The sequence below is a fragment of the Arvicanthis niloticus genome, chromosome 2, assembly GCF_011762505.2.
Source record: "Arvicanthis niloticus isolate mArvNil1 chromosome 2, mArvNil1.pat.X, whole genome shotgun sequence".
In the NCBI taxonomy this organism is placed as follows: domain Eukaryota; kingdom Metazoa; phylum Chordata; class Mammalia; order Rodentia; family Muridae; genus Arvicanthis; species Arvicanthis niloticus.
The window spans coordinates 50,177,367-50,202,478 of NC_047659.1; the positions used below are offsets into that span (position 1 = coordinate 50,177,367).

Here is a 25,112-nt window from a genome sequence, read left to right on the forward strand (position 1 = left end):
ATTTTATTATACTAGCCAGATCCAATGGACCTAACATAAGATGAATTTATGTTCATTTCACCAACCAGCGTTCTCATCAATCATATATATCTGGGAGGGGGGATGTAAACATTATTGCCTAAAGTACCTTATATACATCTGATAGCAGATCATAACAAAGAGCTTTAACAATCTAGAAAGGTAAAGCTGATAAAAGGATACCATATTTTGGTTTATTTTATTTAGTCTTAAATTATATATTAATATTTTTAATGTAAACTTAGTGAGTATGAGCTGGTATAATCATTTTTTACATAAGTAGTCTCATCTCCTTAGAAAAAAAAGTTGAGTTTTAGGTCACTGTTATTTCCTTGGGAAGTTCTTCAATATTTTATGGGAATATCATAATAGATCACAAGAGTTTTGAAATACTACTTCCCCTTGGAATCTTTTCCACTTGATAAAAATAATTTTCCTGCAAAAATTAATTATTTCAACATATAATGGCAAATCTATCCTCAGGAAATGAAAATTTAAAATCCAGTGTCTTTAAAAATAACAAAAAAAAATTGCTAGGAAACGAATTTGAAATAAATCACAGAAAATGTGACAATGTGTATATATGGATGTGTGTATCTCTTATATATGTATTTAAGAGCACGAATATATATATGCATATACATACATATACATATATATACACATACACACGCAGGTTGCATACACACATATACCCACTTTGCTGGGCCTAAGCATGCAAGTTATTTTAAGGTTTCAACTCTTCAGAAAATCTCATTATGTGAGGAGCGAAGTGGCTCTGCGGGGAGCATTATGGAAATATCTGGGCTTGATTTAATGAGGCTGTTCACATTGGTGGAATATCAACTTAACAGAGAAAAGTCTACCCAGGGCGTCCAAGTTACCAAAATGAAAATTGGCCATTGAGATGATAAGAACGTGGCTTTTTTCTGCGAAATCACTTCAGGTAACAGAGATAACATTAAATAACATACATTCTATGCACCAAGAACAATGTTTTATGTACCGAGTCTCTTATCCGTCTCTCCTAATGACTTCCCTTAGCGGGTTGTTAGTACTTGACAGCAGGTCTCCGTGCGGGGAACTTTTCTCCAATTCCACATTCAAAGGAGGTCCATCAGAGAGCATGATTGGCAATTTTCGTCATAATCTGCACATTATTAGCATCAAAATTGACGTGGCAGTTAACACTGGTGGGTTTTGATGTACCTTTCTTCAAGTTCAAGGAAACCCCCCCTGTAGCCAGGGTTGACAGAGCAGGTCTCCACAACCCAGCGGTGGCTTTTCAGAGAAGAAGGCAATAGACATGCGTGAGAAATAGACCAAGAACCATTCTACCCGAGGAAAGGGAAAAAGAAAGGGTCCAGAGGAATACAGAGTTCCAACTCAGAAAAATGTCTAAGGAATTTTTTAGGATGATATCATATACCTAGAGATTCAAGTATTTCCCAGATCGAGTGGAACTCGACGGTTGGAAAACTGAGATGAAATTGCCTCTCCACAAATTACAATGATTTGTCAGTTTGGCCCTCACCTTCTCTCCGTTTCCCTTTCCTCCAGTCCTGGCTATGGCAACCTCTATACCCATTACGTTTTGCACAAAATATGCAAGAAAAAAAAAACCCTTCCATTTCTTAAGCACTGAAACCAAATACTAAAAGAGAACTAACGGTAGTGAACCAGAGAGAAGGAAGAGCGATTGCCACCATTTCCCACCTCGGCTTTGTCCTTTCCGAACAGACCGCCGGCAGCAGCCCTGCGCGCTGTCAAAGACGTCTACCAGGCATTCCCTGCCTGCCTTGTGGCTTCTCCCAGTTGCATCCTCCTGCTCCCCTTGGACAAAGGCCCCTAGCAAGCTGAAACTGAGAAAATCTGCCTTTTCCTTCTCCCCCTCGTTCAAAGACAAGAAAAAGAGCAGCAGCATGAATCTGGGGGTTAGGGGATGATGTTCCCTCGCCCAAGTACTAGCGCCCACAGTTCCCTCGCTTTGTCACGGCACCCCCATTGCTTCTAGTCACCCCCCAGGGTAACTCGGCCCTGGATCAGTCTGACTGGACTGTAGGGAATTGTCTTCTGGAGACCCGGGACTCCAGACAGGTGGAAAGCTGGCCCTGCAAAGCGGGAACCACGTTTAGAAGGCGTAGGGTTGGGAGTGGGGGGGAGTAGGGAGCTAGGTTGGAGATACAAAAATAGAGATCATTTGGGGGGACCCCGCCAGGCCTTCACGCCGGCCCCTCCCCCTCCCCAACTCGGGCAGGTTTCTTTCGCCCTCCCGTGCCCCGGGGCGCCCCCTAGCGGCAGCAGTAGCCGAGGGCCAAGCGGGGCCCCGACGGGGCGCACGCCGAGAGGCTGGCGCGGCCCCTGGCGGGGGCGTAGTTATCTGGTGAGCGGCGCCTCGTCTCTCTGATCCGGTGGGCTGACGGCGGTCTTGCTGAGCACCGCGGCCGAGTAGGGCAAGAAGCCGCTCTCGGAGCGCGGTGCCGCAGCGCTGCAGCCGAAGTCCGAGCCACCCGCCGTCCCGGCTCCCCCGCCTCCGCCACCGCCGCTGCCACCGCCGCCCCGGGAGCCCAGCGCTGCCGCTGCGGCGGCGGCGGCCGCGGCTGCAGACTGGCTGCTGTGACAACTGAGGCACGAGCAGGGTGCCGAGCTACCGCTGGGGGGCGCCCCGGCCGCCGCCGCCGAGGAGGCCGCCGCCGCTGCAGCCGCCGCTGCAGCAGCAGCGGACGCCGCGCTGTTGAGCCCCGCGGCGGCGGCTGGCGCCTGGTAGAGCCCCGGGTGGCGGAAGCTGCAGAGCAGTTCCGGCCGCGAGTAGGGATGCGAGAGCGCACGGAAGGTGTCCAGAGGACGGATGGATGTGGCGAAGGGCGAGGATGCCGCCGCCGCCGCTCCCGAGGCTGCGGCCGCAGCTGCAGCCGCGGTGACGCCCACGTGCGGGTAGTAGTGCAGCGGCACGTGCGAGTGAAAAGGGTAGGGTAGGCTTCCGGTAGCCGCCGCGTGCGTCATCATGTAGGTGTAGAAGCTGGGGTCGGCTGGATGAGGCCACGACATGGCCAGGCGCTGCCGTTTGTCCTTCATCCGCCGGTTCTGGAACCACACCTGCGGGGACAGCGGCACCACCGCCCGGGTTAGGGAGCACTGGGTATTCCCAGTCCCTGTCTAGGGTCTCCAAACCCTTCCCGGGTCCCAGAGTGGCCTGGCCTGTTTCCCTGGCTCTGGGCTTAATCCCTCTGTTCTCCCATGCGGGACAGGGTGCACATTAACTTGCGGGCCGTCTAGGGCACACCCTCCTCAGCCAAAAGAGTCTCCCGCTCCTGAGTTTAGTGGAATTCTTCAGGTTCTGGTTCTACGCTTGCTGGTTTTTTCCCCCCCATCCCAAACCAACCTTTTATCTCCCTCTGTCTAACCACCCACCGGCGCCCAGCCTCACTGAACACCAGTCTGTCAATCCCAGGATTTGCACGGGGATTCTGAGCAGCCTTTGAAGAGAGGCTGTCTAGCAGTTTTTCTGAGAGGAAGCAGCTCCAAGTCTTGAGCCCTCGGAGCTGCAAGGACTGTTCCCTAGGGGCATGGGTCCGATTAGGGTATTGAAAGGATGATTTTGTTGGAATCATTTGCTTTAAATGAGTGGCAAAAGCTATATGTCCAGAACCTGGAAAGGGAACTTTTCTACCTCCTTTCTAGCACCGTATCTAATAAAGACATCATTCGTCACAACTCTAAATGAAAGAAAGCCCGATCAAACTGGAGGAAGACTTCAATACTAGTCTCTTGTCCCATGGGGTGTCCTCTTTTGCTGGAGAGTCAAATGTTCTGTGAAATGTTCACCAAGCCTACATAGTTTCTTCTGGATGCATAATAAAACATTAATAAACATAAATATATGCATATACATAAATGTGTGTATATATACATATATACATATACATGTATATATACATATATGTATATATATATTCAATTTCGTTCTTTCACGTTGCCCAAGAGAAAAAAATCTTTAGAAAACCACGTTCTCAATCCAATCGATTTTTAAAAATACTGTAACCTTTTCTTCAGGTAGCAACGCTTTATATGGGAAATAAATCTCCGAGATCAAGAACGAACGAAAAGTTGCACCTCGGGTTTGTGCCAGAGAAACAAAAACCAGCCCACCTTGCCGCTTAGGGCAAAGTAGGACCTTGGGCACAAGTAAGGGGCACTTGAACAGCCGTTAGGCAGAACTGAGCAAGGAAGGGGCCCAGTCTGAAACATGGGCCTCAGAGTTAAGGGTCCCTCCTCAGGTCAGCCAGGCCTGTCAACCGATTACAATTCGACACAGGAGAAATAAACAAACCTACTCCTTCGGTGGATTTCCACACCGAATTCTCACCACCCAGAAGGGGGAAAGGGGGAGAAAACAAAAACAAAAAACAAATCAACTCAGGTGCCCCGAGGGAGGTCTGAGCAGACATGCGCTGGAATCAATACCTTGATAGTGGTTTCGGGCAGGTTGAGTGCAGCGGCCAGCTCGCACCGGCGGGGCCGAGACACATAGTTCTCCCTGTAGAACTCCTTCTCCAGGCGCGCGATCTGTTCGCGGGTGAATGCCGTACGGTATCGCCGTACCTGATCGGCGCCAGAACCAGAGCCAGAGCCGCCCAACGCCGCACCCCCGCTATTGCCGCCGCCGCCTCCATGTAGACTGCCGAGGCCCGAGCCTGAGGCCGACGTCGTGGTGCCCGCGACGGAGCTGCTCTCCGCGTACCCTAGCAAGCAAACAGTCCACAGCGCTTGAGTAGTTGTAGGGGCCCGAGAACCCCGTGTTGGGATTTCTAGCTGGTGGCAAAAGAGGCTTTGGGAAGGAAAGTCGCTGTCAAAATTGATGGGATCTGTCAGGCTTACAAATTGCTGCCGTTAATGAAATCAATGAAGTTTGGGGAGCCCTTCCTAACCAAATAATAGAAACGGAATTTGAAAAGGTTGTTCTTTTTCCAATAATTAGAAATTTTCCACTAGGTAGGAAAATTTGCTGGGGAAGAAAGCCTACCTCGGAACCAGTTTAAGAAGCTGTGGGTTTGACATAGTCTGGAAACCACGGGGCAGCTCTTTATACGGCCTCCAACCTTTCTCTGACAACCTTTGGGTTTAAAATATCTTAAGATTTTTAAAGCATCTGCAGCTCAAACCCCGAGCCAGTAAAGGGGAGGGGGCACCCACTTTTCAAACTCTTTTTTTCTGCCCGCTGACTTAAGCGGTTGAGCAGAGGTGCGAGGCCAGACTGTCTCAGACTTATCCAGAGGAGTGCCCCCTCCACTCGGCCCTGGGGGCTCCAGAAGCACCAGAGTTCGGAGCTCCTGTCCAGGGCACCCTTCCCCAAAAGCAAGTAAGCCGCTGCGCGAGCTAGCGCTGTGTCGCCTCGCCCCAGAGCTTAGATCTGCAAGTGAAATATTTGCTCCGGCTCAGGCTGGAGCCTGGGCGCCTGGGCCTGGCTCCTTTAGACTCCACAGGCCCGGTGTTGGACTGGGAAGCTCAAACTGCAGAGCCAGAGGGATCGGTTCCTAGCATGCGTCCCTCCCCTTCCCCTGCCAGCTCTGTGCAGCACTTTAGCTAAGAGTCAGAGACCCGCTAAGGCGTGGAAGGGGCTGGAGTCTGCGGGTTACCCGGTTACCTTTGGCATTGTTTTCCTTGAGCGGCGCGGCACCCAGGCCGCCGGGGGAGCGCAGTGCGGAGCAGCCCACCTCCACGTCGCTGCTCATGTCGGCCTCGGCGGCCGCCTCTGAGTAATGACTAGGCTTCTTGCGGCTCTCGGCGGCGGAGGCGATTTCGGAGGAGACGGTGCTTTCGCTGCTCGGGTGCTGCAGGTTGAACAAAGTGTCTATTTCGAATTTGCCCTTGGCGGGGAGGTCTCCCAGAGCACCGTGCAGCGGGGCGGACGGCAGGCGCGGACTGAGGCGAGCCGGGTGCTGCGAATTTTCCAGGGCCTCGAGCACAGCACTGCCAGCCGAATCGGACAAATTGGAGAACCTCTTTCCAGCAGTGGGGCTATGGAGCCCTCTCTCCATCAGAATCATCTCTTTTCTTATTCTTTCCATCATCTCAGCTTTCTAAAAAATGTCACAATGGCCTGGCTGTCCCGTCTTAATGATGGGCTGCGCCCAGGGCTGATTCTCATTCAGCCCCAGCAAGCGGCTCTAAATATTATTATCTCTTTTGGAGGGAGGCGGAAAAATTGTGGGATGCCAGAGCGAGGGAATGACTGGTCAAAATGACCCATACATCCTTCCGAGTCGGAGATGTCATTCATCAAAAAGTAGCGCCCGCTCGTCATTAAGGTACGAATGACGCCGTTCGAATAATCATTTATTGTAACAGGTTTATAAGCAAATAAATACACGCTCCTGTCAGTGGGTAATGAAGGCGACTTCAGAGCAGACAAATAGATCCAGGTAGGAGACGAGAAGACCCGAGAAGTGAGGAAGAAGGCTCCAGTCCTTTGCCCGCTCCCAGCCAGTTCTGCTCGCCCGGGGGTTTGGCCTCGGGGGTGAAATTGACAGTCTGATTAATAGAGCACGCCGCGGCACATTTCCCCCTTCATTTAGGGGCATCATTACGCTCTCAGTTTGCTGGGTTGCCGCTTAGGTCCTAATCATGCAGCGCCTTCCTCATTTTTCCACGAACACAGATACGTGTTAAATAATAGATAATGCTTTGATTTTCCAGGGTAGATTCTTGAGAAGTTTTTGTTTTGTTTTGTTTTGTTTTAACATTTACAAGCTGGGGGCGTAAGGGGGCGGGAAAGGGGGAGGATACAGGAAGAGTTGCGTAAGAAGACCTTGCGCCCACTCCTGTCAGGATTACTTATCTTTCTGTTTTAAAGAACCAAATATTAGTAATAAGTATTTTATTTAACAAATAGGATCCTGAATTCTTTCTCTCTTTACTTCATCCTCTCAGTCTGGATGCTCCCCTCCAACAGAGAGAGAGAGAGAGAAAGAGAGAGAGAGAGAGAGAGAGAGAGAGAGAGAGAGAGAGAGAGAGAGAGAGAGAGAGAAAATCTTGCAGACTTTTGAAAATGCTTTCTTGCTACGTGGCTGGGGAGGTATAGGGGGGCCAGTGCCTCCAAACGGAAATCATTACATCTTCTCTGATTTTCTACCACTGTTTGCAGACTGACTTCTGAACTCGAAGACCCTAGATTTTTAGTTTTATAATCTGGCTGATGAATAAGCTTCTCACCCTCGCATTTTCCCTTAGGGGAAATAAACTAGACTGGAGGGTTTGATAGTACAATTCGACAGCTAACTTTAAACACAGTCGTGATTTACCGTTCCACGGGGGCCCGCGCTGAATCCACTTTTTTTTTTTTTTTAATTGCCGGCTTTCTCCCACCCTTCTCAAATAGAGGAATTCGTGGTGAAGTAACTGGGTTTCAGGGTCAAAGTGGAGGGAATGGAATCTCCAGCTGCCTCCCTTCCTTTCCCACTTTGTTCTTCCACCTCTCCTTCCTCCCCCTCCTCCACCTTAGCCCCTTACCTGTAGCCCCCGGTGTTCCTGGTGCTGACTGGGGGCACAGAGAGTCTCCGATCAGCCTTGCCTCTTCTCCTTCCCGCCCGAGGTTGGAGGCTGAGCCTCTTGGCGATAACTTTGATAGTCATAATGACGCCGGTGGCAACCATTTTAAGGAAGATCAATCTTCACTCAAATGCGCTCATCTCCTCCCGCGCTTGCGCCCCACCCTGCCCGACTCTGATGCGTCGTGCCGGTTCGCCGGCCTGCTGCCCCAGAGGTAGAGCTTCGCCGGCACTGGCGAGGTCCACAGAGAACAGGGACAGGACCACAGTGGTCTAGCGTGTGAGCTTCCGAAGCAGCCTGGAGAGCTTGGAAATCTGGACGCTGGTCTCGGGTTTTGTATCCCGGTCACAACACTAACTCAGACCCCTAACTCGGGCCCCCCTCCTTCCCGCTTTGAAACACACCCAGCATATTGGGGTGTGTTAGGGGGTAAACCCCTGATCTAATTGCCCATCTGTCTGCTGGCGCTTTCTTTTTAACCTTGGACCCGTTGGGGGCGCGTCAGGAATGTAAAGGGAGGTGAGGTGTGAAGTATATTTATATGCATGTGTATACATATATAGTCAATGCCAAAAGTTTTTCTCCTTTTCCCCTTGGCTCTAACTTATTTCTACAGGCAAGCTTTGCTGGGGGAAAAAAAATCAATCCCACCTCTTTAGAGTCGTTAAGTGGAAAGCTGGATAGGCTTGCAGGCTCAGAATTGTCTGGTGGGTGATGACCTCCATTTGAGAACTTGACCCAGCATCCACCTTTGCCCCTGTCCCAGTGGCTATTCTACCCTAGTGGTCAGTCAGCTCCTGGCACTTGTATTCTTCTCAAGCAGGTTTTTGCCTACCTCTCTTCGTTATTCACACGACTAAGAGCCCAGCTCTGCGGGCGCCCCCAACTGCTTCTCAGCCAGGACGCCCAAGTCCACCGGTCCAGTGTCTCTGGGAGGATCCTGCTACCTAATCCTTCCCTACCCAAGGGACTATAAGAGACTCTTTGGTCTAGGCTAGGCTCCATGGGGGGCCAAGACCCTGGCAGCAAGTGGTCGTTCGGCCTGGGCGGAAATCCGCCGATGCCTTTATTGCTGTCATTTGGCGCCCCCATCTGTTTTCCTCGCGGTTTCAGCTGCTGTGAGCTGCTTTTCTGTCGCAGAAGCCTCAAAGGCCTAGGAAGATTTCTTACCTTCTTCCAGGACCCACCGCCTATGGTTCCAAGAGCTGGCCAAGTACGACTTCACTCTATTGAAAATGAAAAAAAAAATCATTTCTCAGCGACACCTTCATTCATTAGTGGGTTTGAAACTAGCTTGAGCCTTTTAAGTAATACTATTATTGCATTTCTAGAATGTTTATTGCTGCACACACATTTGCGATCATGTCAGGGAAACTATTGCAGTGAAAAACATCCATAATTTTTCACTGCATTTGGCATGTCACAGTGACTATTCCATTTTAATAGTTAATGTTCCTTTAGATTCTATACCTATTATTAGTAATAACATTGACTAATTTATATATCTCATTCTCTATGCAATTACAAGTGGTTTTTTTTTTTAACACGGATTATACCTTCTGAAGACCAGAGAACCCCTGAGCAATTGCCACTCCCCCTTTTTTAGAAGGGAGGAATCTCTTACAAAGAGAACTTTGCCAATTGTTCATGATTTATACTTATCTCCATATCTTACACTTGTAATACATAAGTCATGGGGAGTTGAAAGTTTTGCATAACTGTTTTTTTTTTAAACCCTTCATGTTACCTGTCTTATTTAAAGGCAGGCCTACCTCAAAAACATTACACCAGTGGAGAGGGCAGAGAGAGAAAGAAGTATTGTTATATTTGTTGAAAAAAAATACAGTCACTTTGTACCCTTTCCAGAAGAATAGACTGAAACTAGGAACTGATCCAGTTTCAGCCTCTGATATCTTCAAAGTATCACCACCAAAGAACAGGACCACTCAATTAGACAAAAATCCAACCCATGCCCCGCTCCTTCAAAGGACATCTTCCACCTATGCCAAAGGGCATGCCAAATTTTTAAGATTGGGGAGTGAGGTGACATACAGGAAGAACTTTCTTTATACTATCCAAAAAGCATCGTTTTGCTGGCAAAAAGGACACAAACAAAGCAAGGCCTTTTTTCTTCTCCTTTTCTTTTTCTTCTTTTCTTTCTTTTCCTTTCTTCCTTTCCCCTGGGGTGGGGTTAGACCGCCAAATTAAGTATTTGTCTTGTAAGCAGTGGGTCCTCCAGGCAAAGTGGTGAACATTTGAACTGTGACTTCAGGTAAAAACTTGTCTTAGATTTACAGAAGGATGGGGTCAAGAGTAAAGCCCAAGCAGCAACAGGGCCAGGCGATGCGGTGGTCTCAGCCAGCTCTCGATGGAAGATGCCAGCCATCCGTTCTCAACCCGAAGTAAGTCACAAGCTCGGTGGAGAACTGGGAGTGCAGATGGTGTGAACCGAACAGTAAACATCTGCAGAATCTGGGCTGCGGGCAGGACATGTTTTCTTTGGGTTAAGTGCGATCTTTGGGACCAGGTTTCGATTTATAGGAGAGGGTGAGGGTTGAAGTAACCAAGCTTGCCTTCGCTAGGCTTCATGCTCCCATTTCTCCTCAGGCAAACCTCTAGCTTTCTGCCTCGCCTGGCTAGGCCTGCTTATTTTTGTTTTCCCTCTCCTCTTCGCCTTCAACTCCAAGCTACCTTAGAATGGTTGTAAGTGAGGGAATTGGCTACTTTCTTCCTAGACCCCAGGCTACTCAGAATTGCGGAATGCCAGAAGTGTAATGTGCCCTCAGATCAGACCCAAGAACTTGCAGGGACATCTAGCGCCAGGCGCGGGGAATTGCGGGCGCTTTTCAGGGATCCGAAGCCCCACCACTGGCATCCTTTGCTAGTCTCTCAACTCCTCCTACATTTTTAGGCATTTTCCTACCCTTCACCGGCTTTGCTTTATATCCATAACGGGTCCTGCCCGTGGAGAATGTGAATTATTTGAATTGGTAATAGGCTTCTATTTGACCCACAGAGTAAGCATTTAGCAAGTTAGAAAAGTTGCTAGAAACTCAGAGTTTCAAAAGGTCAGACAAAACAGCAAGTTGCAATCTTTGCCTGTATTTAGGAAGAAAGGAAGAAAGTATTCGGTCCTCAAGCTCTGGCCCTGTCTTCTAGCGCCTCTTCTCTAGAAAAGCTCAGCATTTCTTTGGAAGGGAAGACCCTCTCTCTTTCCTACAGTCCGTGCCTAGAGGAGTTCTCTTCATCTCAAATAGGGGCCTGTTTTCCAGTAAGAGGAAAACTAGTAACTTTTAAAATCACGTGGTATGGGGGGGGGTCTTTGTTGTTGCCTGAGATTTTCATTAAATAGAGGCTAATTTTGTTACTAAACCCAGAAGGATTCCACCTTTTAGATTTAGAAAATGTCCCAAACACAGGCCATCTACTGGCTTTGCTAGAACCTACCTTCTACACAAAATGTTGTGATTCTGTTAGGTTTTGCTTCATACTTTGTTTGCTCTTTTGTTTCTTTCCCAGCCTGAGTGAAGTTGATTATGAGCTGAAGAGGGAAAATTAGCTCCAGAGCTGGCAGACGGACGAGGTTAACAACAGTAACCAGGCAGCTTTTCTCAGCTGAAGACTGCTTCTGAATTGAGATTTTTTTTTCTACTGAGTCTTTGGTTTGTCAAATGTTAACGGTGTCCTGTATTTTCTGGTTGTGATCATCAAGGTAAATACTTTCAAAGGAATCTCCTACAACCCCTTTCTGACAGGATCCTGCCATCCTGCTTGTAACAGTCAGCAGCTGTGTAGTTAAGGGAGCTCATTGCTGCCTTGGTAAACAAGACACTTCAGTAAGTCTAAATCCTAGCCTGAATCCATTCGTTTTCCATCCCCAAACAGATGTACAATTTGTGAGATCTACAAGAAAGAACAGAGGCTATGTCTCCAGCACAGATTCAATACTCAAAGGGACACTTGAGAAAGGAGAGAAGAAAGAGGAACAAATTGAGAAAAATGAAGGACATTGTCGCCTTTTCACCAAAATCAGGACATGTAGCTTTTTTTTCACAAAACAATAGGTAAGTTTTTGGAGATGATTGTCATTGTTAAACTCTTTTGCTTATCCTTTTGTTAAGATTTCACTATTTTTTTAAAAAGATTTCACTGTGATATGCCCCCACACAAATATAGGGCTCACCCTGTGCTCTTGGACACCTGAAAAAAAAAATGGTTATAAGCCTAGTGTGGTGGCTTCTGCCACCCCTTTTGAAAGTCTGAGGCCAGCCTTGGCTACAGTGTGGGTCTATGTCTCAAAACATAAAGGAAAAAAAAACAGGAATTACAATTAAATTCCAGCTTTAATACAATTTAGACACAAGATATACAAGCTAAATAGAAACTTTTCTTCTTATTTAACCTCTGAATCCTCTCCATCTCTGCCTACCCACCCTGTAGATGATGTATCTTATTAGTCCATACACAGAACAATCCTAATTTTGCCTTATAGTCAGCCTCAGTACCGTGGCTCAATAGCAGTAACTTCCCTGGGATCATGGGATTTGGAGATCTACCTGTAAGCCCTCTCAGAGACCTTTTTCTCATGTAACCAACTTCTGCATACCTAGACTTAACTTTGTTGAAGTCACAGAAAAGCCGGTGATAGAAAATGATAAAAATTCATTATTCAAAACTCCCTTTATTTCTGAATAACCTTTGAAATTGGCAGTGAAACCCTAAGTTCTATAAGGGCACTCCTGACCCCTGACCGTCATAGGGAAAGAAGGCCGTACTGACAGGTTTCAACCTGAGCATTAATTCCAACATTCCTCGCAGTGAAGTACAACTTATTTTCTTGTGTGATAATTTAAGCCAAGGTTGATGTGTGAACTGGAGTCTCAGAATGTGACAATTTTTTTCTTGTTTTAACTTTATGTTCTTCGATTTAAATGTACAATGCTTATGAAATGTATAAGTCAGATTTTTTTTAATGGCACTGAAGCCCAAAGAACACCAAACTACTAAATTATTGAGTTTTAGGAGACTGGGGTACATTGGTTCCGGGTATTTCTGTCTATTTTGTTTTTTAAAAACGTTTCAGTAAATGTTTAAAACCATGAGGGTGGGGGTGTAATCAATAGCTCCCACGTTGTTCTCTCTCCCTGGGTAACAGAAAAGGAAACAAGCGGAAAATAAACATCGAATTGTTAATCTTTTTCAAAAGCTCAACAACTCTACTAGCTGGCCCTTTAAATGCAATCCAGCTTCCATTCTAACTTTTGTCCTCTCTCAAGTAATCAAAATTATCGAGATCAACAAACTACTATTCAGAACAGCTGTAAAATCCTGGAGAGACTCTCCGGGTTTGAATTTGAACATGAACGTGTCTAGGATTTTTTTTAAACGTTACACAAATTCTCTTACTTTCCCGTCCCAGTACCTCTCATAACCTCCCACCCCCTTTATTTGAGCCTTTTATGGTTACTCTGTGTGTGTGTGTACACTCCCACGCCATCAGCCCACCCTGCGATGCCAGACTAGAGCAGGCCCAGAACGACCTTGCACTCTCCTTTTCTTCAGAGGGCAGTGGCGCTGAGTGACAAGTTGGCCTCAGTATCACACGTTTAGGGGAGTGATTTTCTTAAGATTATAAACTGGCCCGAAGGTCGATAGTACAGCACCAAACTGGCTCATTTTGAGGCTCTCGCACCCACCCAGCATTCTTGACTCGCCAAGTCTAATATAGCTCCCAGGAGACCGACCTAGATGCAATTCAGGGCTCCCAAGGACGAACCGTAAGTTTAAGACTGCGGGATGGAAATACAGAGATTAGAGACGCTCTATCTAACACTCTTTCTGGGATTAGCTCCTCCGGTACTCCCACTGGAGCCTACCCTGTCCATATGAAGTCGAACCTAGGTGCTCCGGACTGTGCCTGTCACCAGCCCCGACTTTACTTGGGGGAGGTGGGGTGGAAGTAGAAAAGAAACCAACATCCTTTTAACTTGGCACACTCAATTCTCGGCAGTTGGCAGCCTGGAAAAGGAAGCGAAACAAAGGTCCCTGGGAAAGTGAAGTTTTCAATTAATTGGTGCGAGTAAAGGGCGGGGGTGGGTGGTGGCTGCAAAATGCTAGAGGCCGGTAGGCTGTGGGCGAGGCGCAGAAGATTCGTGGCACTCTATTGAGTGGCTTTCTCCTCTCGCGCATGTACGGAGTCTTTTGGGCTGGGTGGGAGGAGGCCAAGCTGAAGCTAAGGCCAGCCAGGCGAAGTGACCGCCGGCTGGCCAAGAGTAGAGCCCTGAACCTAGCATCTGTGGACTTCTGATTGGGCCGATTGTCAGGCGTGCGGCTCCGAGATGAGTTGTAAGACTCTGATGCTGCCCCAAGACTGTTTCGTGAGTATGTTTGTGGGCCGATGGTGTTGTATAGAAAGGAACTACTCCAACTGATCTATGTGTGGAATACATTTACCCGTTAGGTATGTTCAAGGTAGGAAAAATGAGCTGTCTCGAATTTGGGGTGACGAGATACGACTATAGAAAGATTAAGCAACAGGTTTTTAAAAATAGAATTGCTCTGTTTCCACGTCATCCTGCTCATCTCTGTCCTTCATCCTGACTCTGGTGTGCAGCTTGAGGAGCCGAAGAGCAGTGACAAAAACAGCGGTTGCGGAGATGAAGCGCAGGCCTCGGCGCCCGCCTCGCAGACAGGCCCGAGATGGGCCGTCGCGCAATCAACTCGAGGGGGTGGCTGCAAAGCAAACTCCTGGGTCTGGGGGAAGGCGGGAATGGGAGGTGGGCCTCCCAAAGGGCTGAGGAGGGGTGGGGACCGGGTGGGTGGGTCTAGTCGGACCTGGGCTGGGAGCCAGGCTCGCCCGCGCCCCCACCCCCACGTGTCCCGGCGCAACCAATGGCACGGTCCCCGGCCGGCGCCCTCGGGGCGGGAGGCGGCCCCCTGACCGCCCCAGGCCCCCTCCCAACCTGAACTTCGTTTTTATAAACGTCCCGCGATGAGCTAACCTGTTGGAGGGCGGGCGGGCGGGCGGGCAGGAGGCGGGAGGCTCGCGGAGGGAAAGAGGACGGGAGGGAGAGGGCGGGAGCGAGCGCGGCGCGGAGCACAGCGAGGAGGGAGGAGGTGCAGCGCGCCATGGTGTCCTGCGCGGGGCCGAGGCCGGGGCCGGGGCCGGGCCAGGCCGGGCCATGAGCCGCTCGGGGACTTGGGACATGGATGGGCTGCGGGCGGACGGCGGGGCCGCTGGGGCGGCACCGGCCTCCTCCTCCTCCTCGGTGGCGGCGCCTGGCCAGTGTCGCGGCTTCTTGTCGGCGCCGGTGTTCGCGGGGACACATTCCGGACGCGCGGCGGCGGCAGCCGCAGCAGCGGCGGCGGCGGCGGCGGCAGCATCCAGCTTCGCGTACCCAGGGACCTCTGAGCGCACAGGCTCGTCGTCGTCGTCGTCATCCTCGGCTGTGATTGCCACTCGCCCCGAAGCTCCAGTGGCCAAAGAGTGTCCCGCGCCAGCGGCCGCCGCGACCGCTGCAGCACCGCCGGGCGCTCCCGCGCTGGGCTATGGCTACCACTTCGGCAACGGCTACTACAGCTGCCGCATGTCGCACGGCGTGGGCTTACAGCAGAACGCTCTCAAGTCGTCCCCTCACGCCTCTCTCGGAGGTTTCCCCGTGGAGAAGTACATGGACGTGTCGGGTCTGGCGGGCAGCAGCGTACCGACCAACGAGGTGCCGGCGAGAGCCAAGGAAGTGTCCTTCTACCAGGGCTACACGAGTCCTTATCAGCACGTGCCTGGGTATATCGACATGGTGTCCACTTTTGGATCCGGGGAACCTCGGCACGAGGCGTACATCTCCATGGAGGGCTACCAGTCCTGGACGCTAGCCAACGGGTGGAACAGCCAGGTGTACTGTGCCAAGGACCAGCCACAGGGGTCCCATTTTTGGAAATCATCCTTTCCAGGTAGGAGCAACGTAGAAAGAACACGCGGGAGGGGAAGGGGAGAAAAGAAAAGCACCCCCATTTGGGAGTGGTTACGTAGATTCCAGGCCTGACCAGGTATAATCCACTAGAAAAGTTTGTTTTGTTTCTGTAATCTCTAACTTTCCCAATTAAAAGCGCCTCTGCAATGTTTTCGTTCCCCTGAAGCACAGGTGCTTTTTAATACACTAAATTTCGAGATCTTTAGTTACCTTTGCTGCTTCTTCCCCCTTCCTCCCTCCCTCTTTCCCCTCTCCCTTCCTCCTGTTCTCCTCCCTCCCTCACTCCCCTGACTAAAGAGGTTTCTGAAAGGTGTCAGAGTTGGGTTCCCGTTTTTTTTTTTTTCCAAGAGGGGTTCCAATGCCCACTGAAGCTTCTTAGAGCCCATAAACTCTCAAACACAGTAAAAGGAATTAAAGCTGGAGTAAAAGATCTGAAGTGTGTGTGTGTGTGTGTGTGTGTGTGTGTGTGTGTGTGTGTGTTTGAATGTATGCAACTGGTAATTGCAAAAACTGTCCTTATGAGCTTTCCCCAATAACCAGACCATAAAATCACAGGCTTGTTAAAATGCCGGTTTGAAAAACCATGATAATCCATCAAATTAGCCTTTGTCTCGAAGTGCAAATAGTCTTTCTTTAATACTGTGTAAATAATATGTCTGTGTAAATAATAATAAAGTATAAATAATCTCGTTTTCTTTATTCTCTTCCCTCCCCCGCTCAGTACTAACAAATGCACAAATGCATTCACATAACACAACTCAAAGCTTAGGTGTTCCAAGTATCCAGTCTAATTTTTCCCATGCTGTTGTTTGTGCCAGGGGATGTGGCTTTAAACCAGCCGGACATGTGTGTCTACCGTCGGGGAAGGAAGAAAAGAGTACCTTACACCAAACTGCAGCTCAAAGAACTGGAGAATGAGTATGCCATTAACAAGTTCATTAACAAGGACAAGCGGCGGCGGATCTCAGCTGCCACGAACCTCTCAGAGAGACAAGTAACCATTTGGTTTCAGAATCGAAGAGTGAAGGACAAGAAAATCGTCTCCAAGCTCAAAGATACTGTCTCCTGATGTGGGCCAGGTTGGCCACAGACAGTTTAAATGCTTTCAGTTGTCTCCAAAAAATACCTTTGAAAAGACTTGAAAATGTATTTAATTCCCCCCTCCATTCCCTGCCTAGAATGGCAAGCATTGTGAATTGTTTCTCTCTCTCTCTCTCTCTCTCTCTCTCTCTCTCTCTCTCTTTTGTGTCTCTCTCTCGTTTCTCTCTCTCTCTCTCTCTCTCTCTCTCTCTCTCTCTCTCTCTCTCTCTCTCTCTCTCTTTCTCCCTTTAATCTGGCTCTAAAACTTTTTGCTCCCTAATTTGACTTTGTAATTCTGTTTCTTACTTGCTTATTATTGGTTTTGTTCTTGTCTAGGCTTGTTTTTTATAATTTTTAAACATTGTTTCTCCCTCCAGGCCAGTATAAAAAAAAAAAACTTGAAGTATTTTTTTTTCAATACTCCCTCAAAATGAATTTCAGAAGTGTCCTTGGATTTAGGGGTTTATTTTTTTAACAGGATTTTATATGTGTTTCCAACACTGATTATGCTTATAATCCATTAGGCCAGAATCGTTTTCAGCCATTCATACCCTGGGATTGTGTAATTGACTCATTAGCTCTCAGAAGTTTCCCCAAGGCAAATGGAAACATTGCTCTTAGGCATTGGTGATTTAGGATCGCTGGGAGAGCCTGAAACTTGGAGGTTGAAGGCACGTGCTGGCTTTAAAAGCAGCTACCTTATTAATATTGAAATGAAGACAATCTTCCTTATCTTTGGCAGTCTCTTTTACTGCTTTGTGTAGTTTTAACATGCCTTGTAGCTGTGATCTTTTAATCTAAAAACAGTATTCCTCATGAATGCTTTCATTTCCCCAACTCTAGATGCAGCTATTAAAATACTTACACTTGGCAGAGTGACTCTAGATAGTATAAATTCATCCCTTTCCTTGGGTCTGTGGGAATGGAATTGAGGCCATCTCTCTCAATCCTTGGAAAGAGACTGAGCCAATGTGGCCATGGGTGGGAACTTCTGTCCAGGACCCAGTGAAGAAGTTAATTGTCTGAACGCATGAGCCTCTCAGAGCTTGAAAATATTTAACACATTTTAAAAATATGGAGCTCTAAGGACCAAGAGGAAAAACAGAAGCTTCTGAAAGTGATGATGAACTACTTTCAAAAACGTTGCATATTTATGTGACTGAAAGATTATTTTTGTAGATGCAATGTGTGTGAGCAGTGCTTCGAGCATTTAAAAATCACATTTTACTCCTAGGGAGATATAAATAAAGAGAGCTCTCTTGTCTCCATTGAGTCTGCATACACTTGTGATTCTCAAACTTGTGCTGCCTCTAGAAACTCTTCTTATTTATTATAAAATTTTGCTCTCCTCGACATCTGTAGATGAAGGAAACAACACCAGTTCGGTCTCTGAAACCTCCATGTTGTATTCTCCATTTCTGCCCACCTCCTCCCTCTAACACAAATAGTGATGTTTCAAATGAGGATATCATTTGTGATGTCTAAAATGATCATTTTTAATGCCAGACCAACTCATTAAAAATCAATAAATTTTATTTCTTTCAATATTACCAATTTACTTGACAATTTTATTTATTTATTACTCAATGTGAACGTGGGCACCCGGGTAGAGGAAAACTCACTGGAAAATTTGGGGCCTACAGAGGGTCCATTATAAATATCTTCGCTAGGAAGGTCTTGAAATTAGAGAAAGCCATATCCATATTTGGCAATCAATAAAGAAACACTTCCAACATCCCATGTCGCATGCAGTAATTGACAACTGAAACTACTATTAATATATCCTAGCAGCTAGTCACAAGTTTTAGGAATCAGGAACTTTTTTTTCCCCCTGATTCAGTCCCCTTTGCCACTCAGGGAAACTGCTGCAAAGAAAGCGTGGCTCCTTGAAGCTACTGCTACAATCTAGCGCGAGCTAACTTTCTGGTGTGCAAGTCAATTGAGCAGATTTCTAAAACTCATACTACACGTAAACTCTCGTGGTAGGAGGGCTCCTGTAGGGCTGTAGGGAAAACACAGGGCCTTCACGTTGGGAATTACTTTCGTTTTCTCTGGTCCAGCTTGACTTGTTTCACATCTTCCTGCCAACTGCAGAGGCCAACTTCGTTTATAGAGGGGGAGGGTACGGGCAGAGATAGAGAAATACAGATGCAGAACGCGGTTCAATCTATGGAGGATAAACCCCTGAAAAGGGGAGCCACATCATCCTAGACGTCAATCACTTAGAAAAGGAAATCTTAATACCTTCGCTATTTTGTTCACAAGACCTGTTGCGGGGTGGGGGGTAGGGTGGGGGACAACCAACCAACCAACCAACCAAAAAAAGGGCCTTAGTTTTTTTTCCAACCACCCTTTGTCCTGTCTCCTCATTTCTTTTTCTTTCTTTCTCTGTGTCTCTCTCTCTCTCTCTCTCTCTCTCTCTCTCTCTCTCTCTCTCTCTCTCTCTCTCTCTCTCTCTTTCTTTCTTTATTTCTTGTAGGTTCTAGTCTCCGAGGCCATGCTTCATCTCTCACGTCCATTTCTCAGGTTTCCTATATTGGATAGAGGGAATTGCCTGGAAGTTTTCCTTTCATCTGCAGGTCGCACGTAAGTTTCGCTGAGCCTAAGAGAAATGGAGTTTGCTGAAGATTAAAACTGCGCTCAAATGCTCTCTGGTGGTATTTGGATTGATGGCTAAATGAGGAACAGATGAAGGCTTTGTTATTTATATGTGTGCCTTTTATATGCGGGATTGCGGGAGGAGGAGAGCCGAGAGTAAGTGGCTGAGGCCCTGGAAGCTAGGCCCGCGGGGAGCCCGGAAGGCCGAGGGAGTTTGGAGAAAGGCTTTTCCTTAAGTTAGAGGCTGAGAGCCCGCTCAGAAATTTGGCACGTTATTAGCGATTGGGGGTAGGGAACAAAATAGGCAGATCAATAGGTGATTCAAGAGGTAAAAAAGGCATTAGGACAGAGGCGAAAGGTCAAACAAAAAAACGCGGCCTCAGGCGTCAGGTCCCTTGGCTTCGCTGTCTGGGTCAGTTGCTACAATCTTCTGCTTGCGGAGACTGTCCGTAGCGCCTTGGCAGCGGGCCATGACCGCGAGCACTGGCGACCCCAAGCCCGCCCCACCGCCCTTCACTGTTGATCTTGACCGTGCGGCGGCGCCTCGCCAGGCGTGGAGCACGCTCGCCATCTCCTGGGCGTTTGGCGACATTTCAGAGTTTGTCATTCTGCTCGTCAGCTTCCCTCCCCATCCCCCCCCCCCGCGCGCGCGCGCGCGCACACACACACACACACACACACACACACACACACACATTCTCAGATAAGCCTCCTTTCCTCCCCCCACCTTTCCTCACGGTCTCCAGCCTTCAGCTTCAGGCACCAGCTTCCTCGAAAAGAACTTTGCCTGTCAGACCTTGAAAATTATAGACTTGGGGGAATCAAGAAAAAAAAAAAAAAATCTAGCTGTTCTTTTCTTTCTTAATTCACACTTATGTATTTAGTCCTGAGAGGCAAACAATTGAAAGACAGCCACAGACTGAGGATGCACCCTTAGGCCTGTAACTACCTAGGAATCGCTGTGCAGGAGGCAGGGGCGCTGAGAGCGCTGGGACCATTAGAACTGAAAATTCAGACCAGAGGATGCTCCAGTAGAAAGGGGAGAATTCTTCAAAATGAAAGCTATCGAATACCTAAGGCTTGGGTTCCCTTGGGCTTCTAAAAACAGAGTTGAAACTTCTGCCTTCTCCCACCTACCAGAAAAGAACGGAGTATAGAGTTTTGTCCCAATGTCTGAGAAGGAGAAAACTCTAGTAATGCCCCAGGAGCCCAAGACTTCCCCCACCCCCATCCTCCTCCCGCCCCAGAACAGGAGGAAGAGGCCGATTGCGTCCTGAGAGCCGCCCAATTGGTCGCCGTAACTCACACAATAAAGTCCCAGCGAGGTGGTCAGCCTTGCCCTCCGGCGGCGCCTGTGTGGTCTCCTTGCCAGAGCTGGAGGCCTAACCAGTTCCAGCTTGGCTCAGGGACCGTGGGTCCTGCTATAGGCTAGCGCGGGCTCCCATAACACAGTTTCTGGAGGAGAAAAGCCTTATTCCCTCGGGACTCTCCAGAAGGCCCTGCGGCAGGGGCTAAGCCACACTACTGCACAGAAGGAGCAGTTACTTTTCCTCCTTCCCTGTTTGCCCAGGCAGTGAACCCGCAGCCACCCGCGTGCCTGGAGGCACCAACACAAGGAAGGCAGCTAGCTGATTGTTCCTGTGCGACTACTTTTCCTCAGCCAGGTGGCTCCGACTTTTCTGCTCCAACGCCCAGTTGGGCATCTAGGAGCTCTGGCTAACAGGGAATAGTCCCCAAGATGACTCCAGGAGATAAAAGAAATGTAGTTTTCCACAAGATTGGCTCCTCGGACTGCGGAATTACCTGAGGGGCCTGGATCACAACACTATGGGTATAGTTCCTGGGGACAAACGTCCAGAACAGTGTGAATAATCCTTAGGTGCTACATTTGAGCAGTTTGTGACGCCTTTCACCATTGTTTGATCAACCTCTAATATTGTCTGTGACCTGGGACTACAGGATCAAGTGAATGGGTCCTTGCTGCCAAGTGCCTTTGGCAGAGGCCACTTTAGAGGCCCTTTCTATAAAAAGGATTGGTCTCAGAACGGCATTGCTCAGATCCGGGAGCAGTCGGTGGCACTGCCAGACCTTCTCCAGTCAAGCCCAGAGGTACCCTTGTTGGAAAATGTCTGAATTGCAACTTAAAGTTGGTAGAAGCAAGCCTGCCCCAGGCAGCTCGCTAAATAAGGTCTGGGAAGATCAACCCAGACCAGGACAACTCCCAAGAGACACTTGGTCAAACCTCATCCCAATGTCACCGGCTCCTGAAACAGGTCTGGAAACTCTCAAGGGCTTTGCCTCTCCTCAACACGCTTTGGCTCTGCTGGCAGCCTCGTCCTTCGCCGTCGAACATTGCCGGTGTTATCATAATCCCCTGAAAGGGGGTGGGGGTGGGGACGGGTCGGGGGATGTAGGCGGTGCTGAAATGACCGGCTTTGAAGAACCTGCAGGCAAAGTTTCGTCCAATCCTCTGAGCCGATCCTCTTATTCCGGGTTGTAACTAAATACTGTTGCGAGCACAGCCGAGGCCCTTTGTTGGAGATGTGTGAGCGCAGTCTCTACAGAGCTGGCTATGTGGGCTCGCTTCTGAATTTACAGTCACCGGACTCTTTCTACTTTTCCAACCTGCGACCCAATGGCAGCCAGTTGGCCGCTCTTCCCCCCATCTCATATCCTCGCAGCGCGCTGCCCTGGGCCGCTACGCCCGCCCCATGCACCCCTGCGCAGCCTGCCACCGCCTCTGCCTTCGGAGGCTTCTCTCAGCCTTACTTGACCGGCTCAGGGCCTATTGGCCTGCAGTCTCCAGGCGCCAAGGATGGACCCGAAGACCAGGTCAAGTTCTATACGCCTGATGGGGCCACCGCATCTGAGGAACGCAGCCGGACTAGGCCGCCCTTCGCCCCCGAGTCTAGTCTGGTTCACTCGGCTCTCAAAGGCACCAAGTACGACTACGCGGGTGTGGGCCGGGCCGCTCCAGGCTCTGCGACCCTGCTCCAGGGGGCTCCCTGCGCTTCCAGCTTCAAGGAAGACACCAAAGGCCCGCTCAACTTGAACATGGCAGTGCAAGTAGCCGGGGTGGCCTCTTGCCTGCGATCTTCGCTGCCCGACGGTAAACGGTGCCCATGCTCCCCAAGCCAGTTTAGGCAGGGATGGGAGGTGGGATGTCAGGGACAGTTGTACAGGGAGGAGACCCACCAGCAGTGGTGAACCTCTGTGGGGCGGGCAGTTGATCTGAGCGAGCTGACATGGGTCGGGGGCTCTGTTTCAGGCCTGCCGTGGGGGGCGGCCCCAGGGAGGGCCCGCAAGAAGAGGAAACCGTACACAAAGCAGCAGATTGCGGAGCTGGAGAATGAATTCCTGGTCAATGAATTCATCAACCGGCAGAAGCGTAAGGAATTGTCCAACAGGCTGAACCTCAGCGACCAGCAGGTCAAAATCTGGTTCCAGAACCGGCGTATGAAGAAGAAACGGGTAGTGCAGCGCGAGCAGGCACTGGCGCTCTATTAGCTGCCCATCGGGGCCCCGAGGCCTTGCCAAGCCTGCCCTTTTGGACCGAGGCCTGGCTGTGGAGGAGGTGTTGGGGCTGGAGATTTCCCTAGCACTCCTCTCGTCCTGGTCGCCCTCAGGCTCGGTCTGCAGCCCAGGAACCAGGAAGAGATTTGGAGATGAGGACAGTGGAGTCCCTTCGCTTTCAGCCCTCTTTTGAGACCCTCCTAAGAGGTGTTTGGGAATTGCAACCTAACAGAGGCTTTAAACATTCAGCATGGTGTCTGGGGTCACCTGTCCTTGTCTGTGAAGTTTACATCCAGGGCTCACTATTGAAACACTGTATGTGGGATTTTCAGTTTTCAACTTGTTGTTTTTTCTTTTTCTTTCTCTATCCAGCTCTTTCTGCATTAAACAGGAGCCTAGCTAGAGCTCCGAGTAGAAAGTGCATGTAGAAAGAAGGCCCTGAGACCCCACTGCAGTGGAAAGGGCTGAGGATAGCTCCAGCCCCTTCACAGCAAAAGCCTTTTGTGACAAAGCTAGGCTCTCCACTCTGCAGGAAGGAAAGGGCCTGATTCCACAACAACCCCCATCTGCCCTGAGTGATTTGGGAGGACAAAAGCTACCGTAGACCTTCAGACTTGTGGGGGGGAAAGGAAGGGATACCTTGGAATCTCAGCTCTACAAAGGCTCTCCTGCTGGGTAAAATATGCTGGAAGATCTTCTCAGAGATAGGGAGAGAAACTGGGACTCCAGAGCAAAGTATGGTCTCTAGACTGGCAGGACTCCCCTGCTCCAGCTTCACTTATCCCGGAGCCAAGGCCATGCACTCTGTAACTAGATCCCTAGAACTGAGCTTCGGTGAGGGGAGCTGCTGGCCTGTTTGGAGGCTTAGCTGCACGGGAAGAAAGAGTAAGCGAGGGAGGAGGACCTGCACTCAGGCTATAACAATGACTCTCTTGAATGGATGAAGGTGTCCATATGTCTGTCTTTCTTGAATTTCCTTAATGGATCACCACAAGAAGAGACAAAAAAAAAAAAATGCCTCCTTGAGGAGTCTGAAGAGTGAGAGAAGAGACCTCTCAGATTCTCAGCCTGTGGTTGCTGCTCTTGAAGGACAGAAAGAACCAGAGCTTCCCCGCCCCCTTCCACCGCCCATCAATTCCATCAAAACTTAGCCAGTGTGCCCTTTCTCAGACTTGTGGCCAGCTCTTGTAAAGCTTTTAAGGCCGTGAGCCCTGCCAGGTTTACCTTGAGAAACCTAGGTTTTCTGAATTGTGAAGTTGTTACAGAATCGGCCCAGCCTTATTCTCAGTGACTTCAACCCCGCCTTCCCCTACAATCTTTGCCTCTTCTTTTGAGCTTTTTAAAGCCCCACCCCCAACCCTTAGCAAGATGCACAACATCCCAAAGGCTCATGATTCCTTCCCAAAGTCCAATGGCTTTCCTTTAGTGAAGGTCTCCAGGAATTGGACCTTGAAGGCCATCTCACAAGAACTTTGAGCCTTGCCCCAACTGACCTCGGTTGGTGTTTTAAATATTATTTTCTGTTCTAACAGTTGCCGTTGTTCATGTTTTGTTTTGATTTTGTAAGATAACATTTCCCTATATATATTAGCTGCATAGTGAAAATAAATATCCGGGTCCCAGCCAAGTTGTTAGGGGGCTGATGCTCATTTTAAAAAGATGCTTTAAATTCTTCTGCAATCTTTTTCAGGCTCTCAAATTCATTTTTGTTTTTCTCCACTTGGGGTTTCAACTCTGGTTTTTACTGTTCATTAAATGAGAAAATGGCCTCCCAGACAGTCAGAATATATATATATTACAGACAGAATTTGTGTGAAATATTCAAAGGGGGAGTCCTTGGGTAGGTGTGGTTGTATCTCAAACACAAAGCAAACTGGAAGTTTGTAGACTAAGGATTCTCATCTCAACTTTGCCTAAATTCTCAAACTTTAAAAGGTCTCTAGTATTGATGAGGGAAGGGAGAGTCAAGATTTGAGACTCCTCAGATTTCAAAACAAAACATCTCTCTGCCAGGTTTTGGTCAGAGTTCTAAGGACCAAGATATGTCTTGGGAAGCTCCCTAGGCAACTTCACCAGGACTTCAGCAGGCTCCCTTGGGAATTCTGCCTTGTGCCTTTGGAGCCCAGAGTTCAGTCAAATAAAGCCAGGGCCTGCTTAAAATGAACCCTTTTGAAAATCCTGACTCTTAACTCATAAAGGTAGAAAGTAGCTTCTCACGAGAGAAAAAAATAAGCAAGACCAATACATCTCTAATACTGAATATTCAAGTTCCAATTCATTTCCTGAAAAACAAATTCGATTTATACATACTGTATTTTTTTTTTTTACAATTAAAAAATTGCCCACAACAATTGGTAGGTAAGAAGAAAGAGGTTGTGAAGGTCC

General features: G+C 48.8%; 3 protein-coding genes across 4 annotated transcripts in view; 2 read left to right on the top strand and 1 right to left on the bottom strand.

Moving 5' to 3' along the window:
• Nucleotides 1-8,782, bottom strand: part of Evx2 (even-skipped homeobox 2) — an 8,902-nt gene extending 120 nt beyond the window's left edge. Inside the window, exons 1-4 of one of the 2 annotated variants that reach the window (XM_034496693.2) lie at nucleotides 7,528-8,782; nucleotides 5,663-6,528; nucleotides 4,483-4,760; nucleotides 1-3,114 (exon numbers count right to left, since the gene is read on the bottom strand). The exon at nucleotides 1-3,114 is cut by the window's left edge and continues 120 nt beyond it. In XM_034496693.2, the coding sequence (XP_034352584.1) occupies nucleotides 2,395-3,114; nucleotides 4,483-4,760; nucleotides 5,663-6,089 (1,425 nt within the window). In that variant the 5' untranslated portion in view covers nucleotides 6,090-6,528; nucleotides 7,528-8,782 and the 3' untranslated portion in view covers nucleotides 1-2,394. Of the gene's footprint in view, nucleotides 3,115-4,482; nucleotides 4,761-5,662; nucleotides 6,769-7,527 lie in introns of both variants that reach the window. The other variant, XM_076928921.1, reaches the window with a different exon arrangement.
• Nucleotides 8,783-14,665: 5,883 nt separating this feature from the next.
• On the top strand, nucleotides 14,666-18,159 carry Hoxd13 (homeobox D13). Its single transcript, XM_034496543.2, has 2 exons — nucleotides 14,666-15,516; nucleotides 16,355-18,159. Exons 1-2 carry the CDS (start codon nucleotides 14,748-14,750, stop codon nucleotides 16,603-16,605), a joined length of 1,020 nt encoding a protein of 339 aa, XP_034352434.1. The 5' UTR covers nucleotides 14,666-14,747; the 3' UTR covers nucleotides 16,606-18,159.
• A 2,410-nt stretch (nucleotides 18,160-20,569) lies between these two features.
• Hoxd12 (homeobox D12) lies at nucleotides 20,570-24,351 on the top strand. The gene is made up of 2 exons (XM_034496588.2): nucleotides 20,570-22,323; nucleotides 22,483-24,351. Exons 1-2 carry the CDS (start codon nucleotides 21,756-21,758, stop codon nucleotides 22,719-22,721), a joined length of 807 nt encoding a protein of 268 aa, XP_034352479.1. The 5' UTR covers nucleotides 20,570-21,755; the 3' UTR covers nucleotides 22,722-24,351.
• The last annotated feature ends 761 nt before the right edge of the window (nucleotides 24,352-25,112 follow it).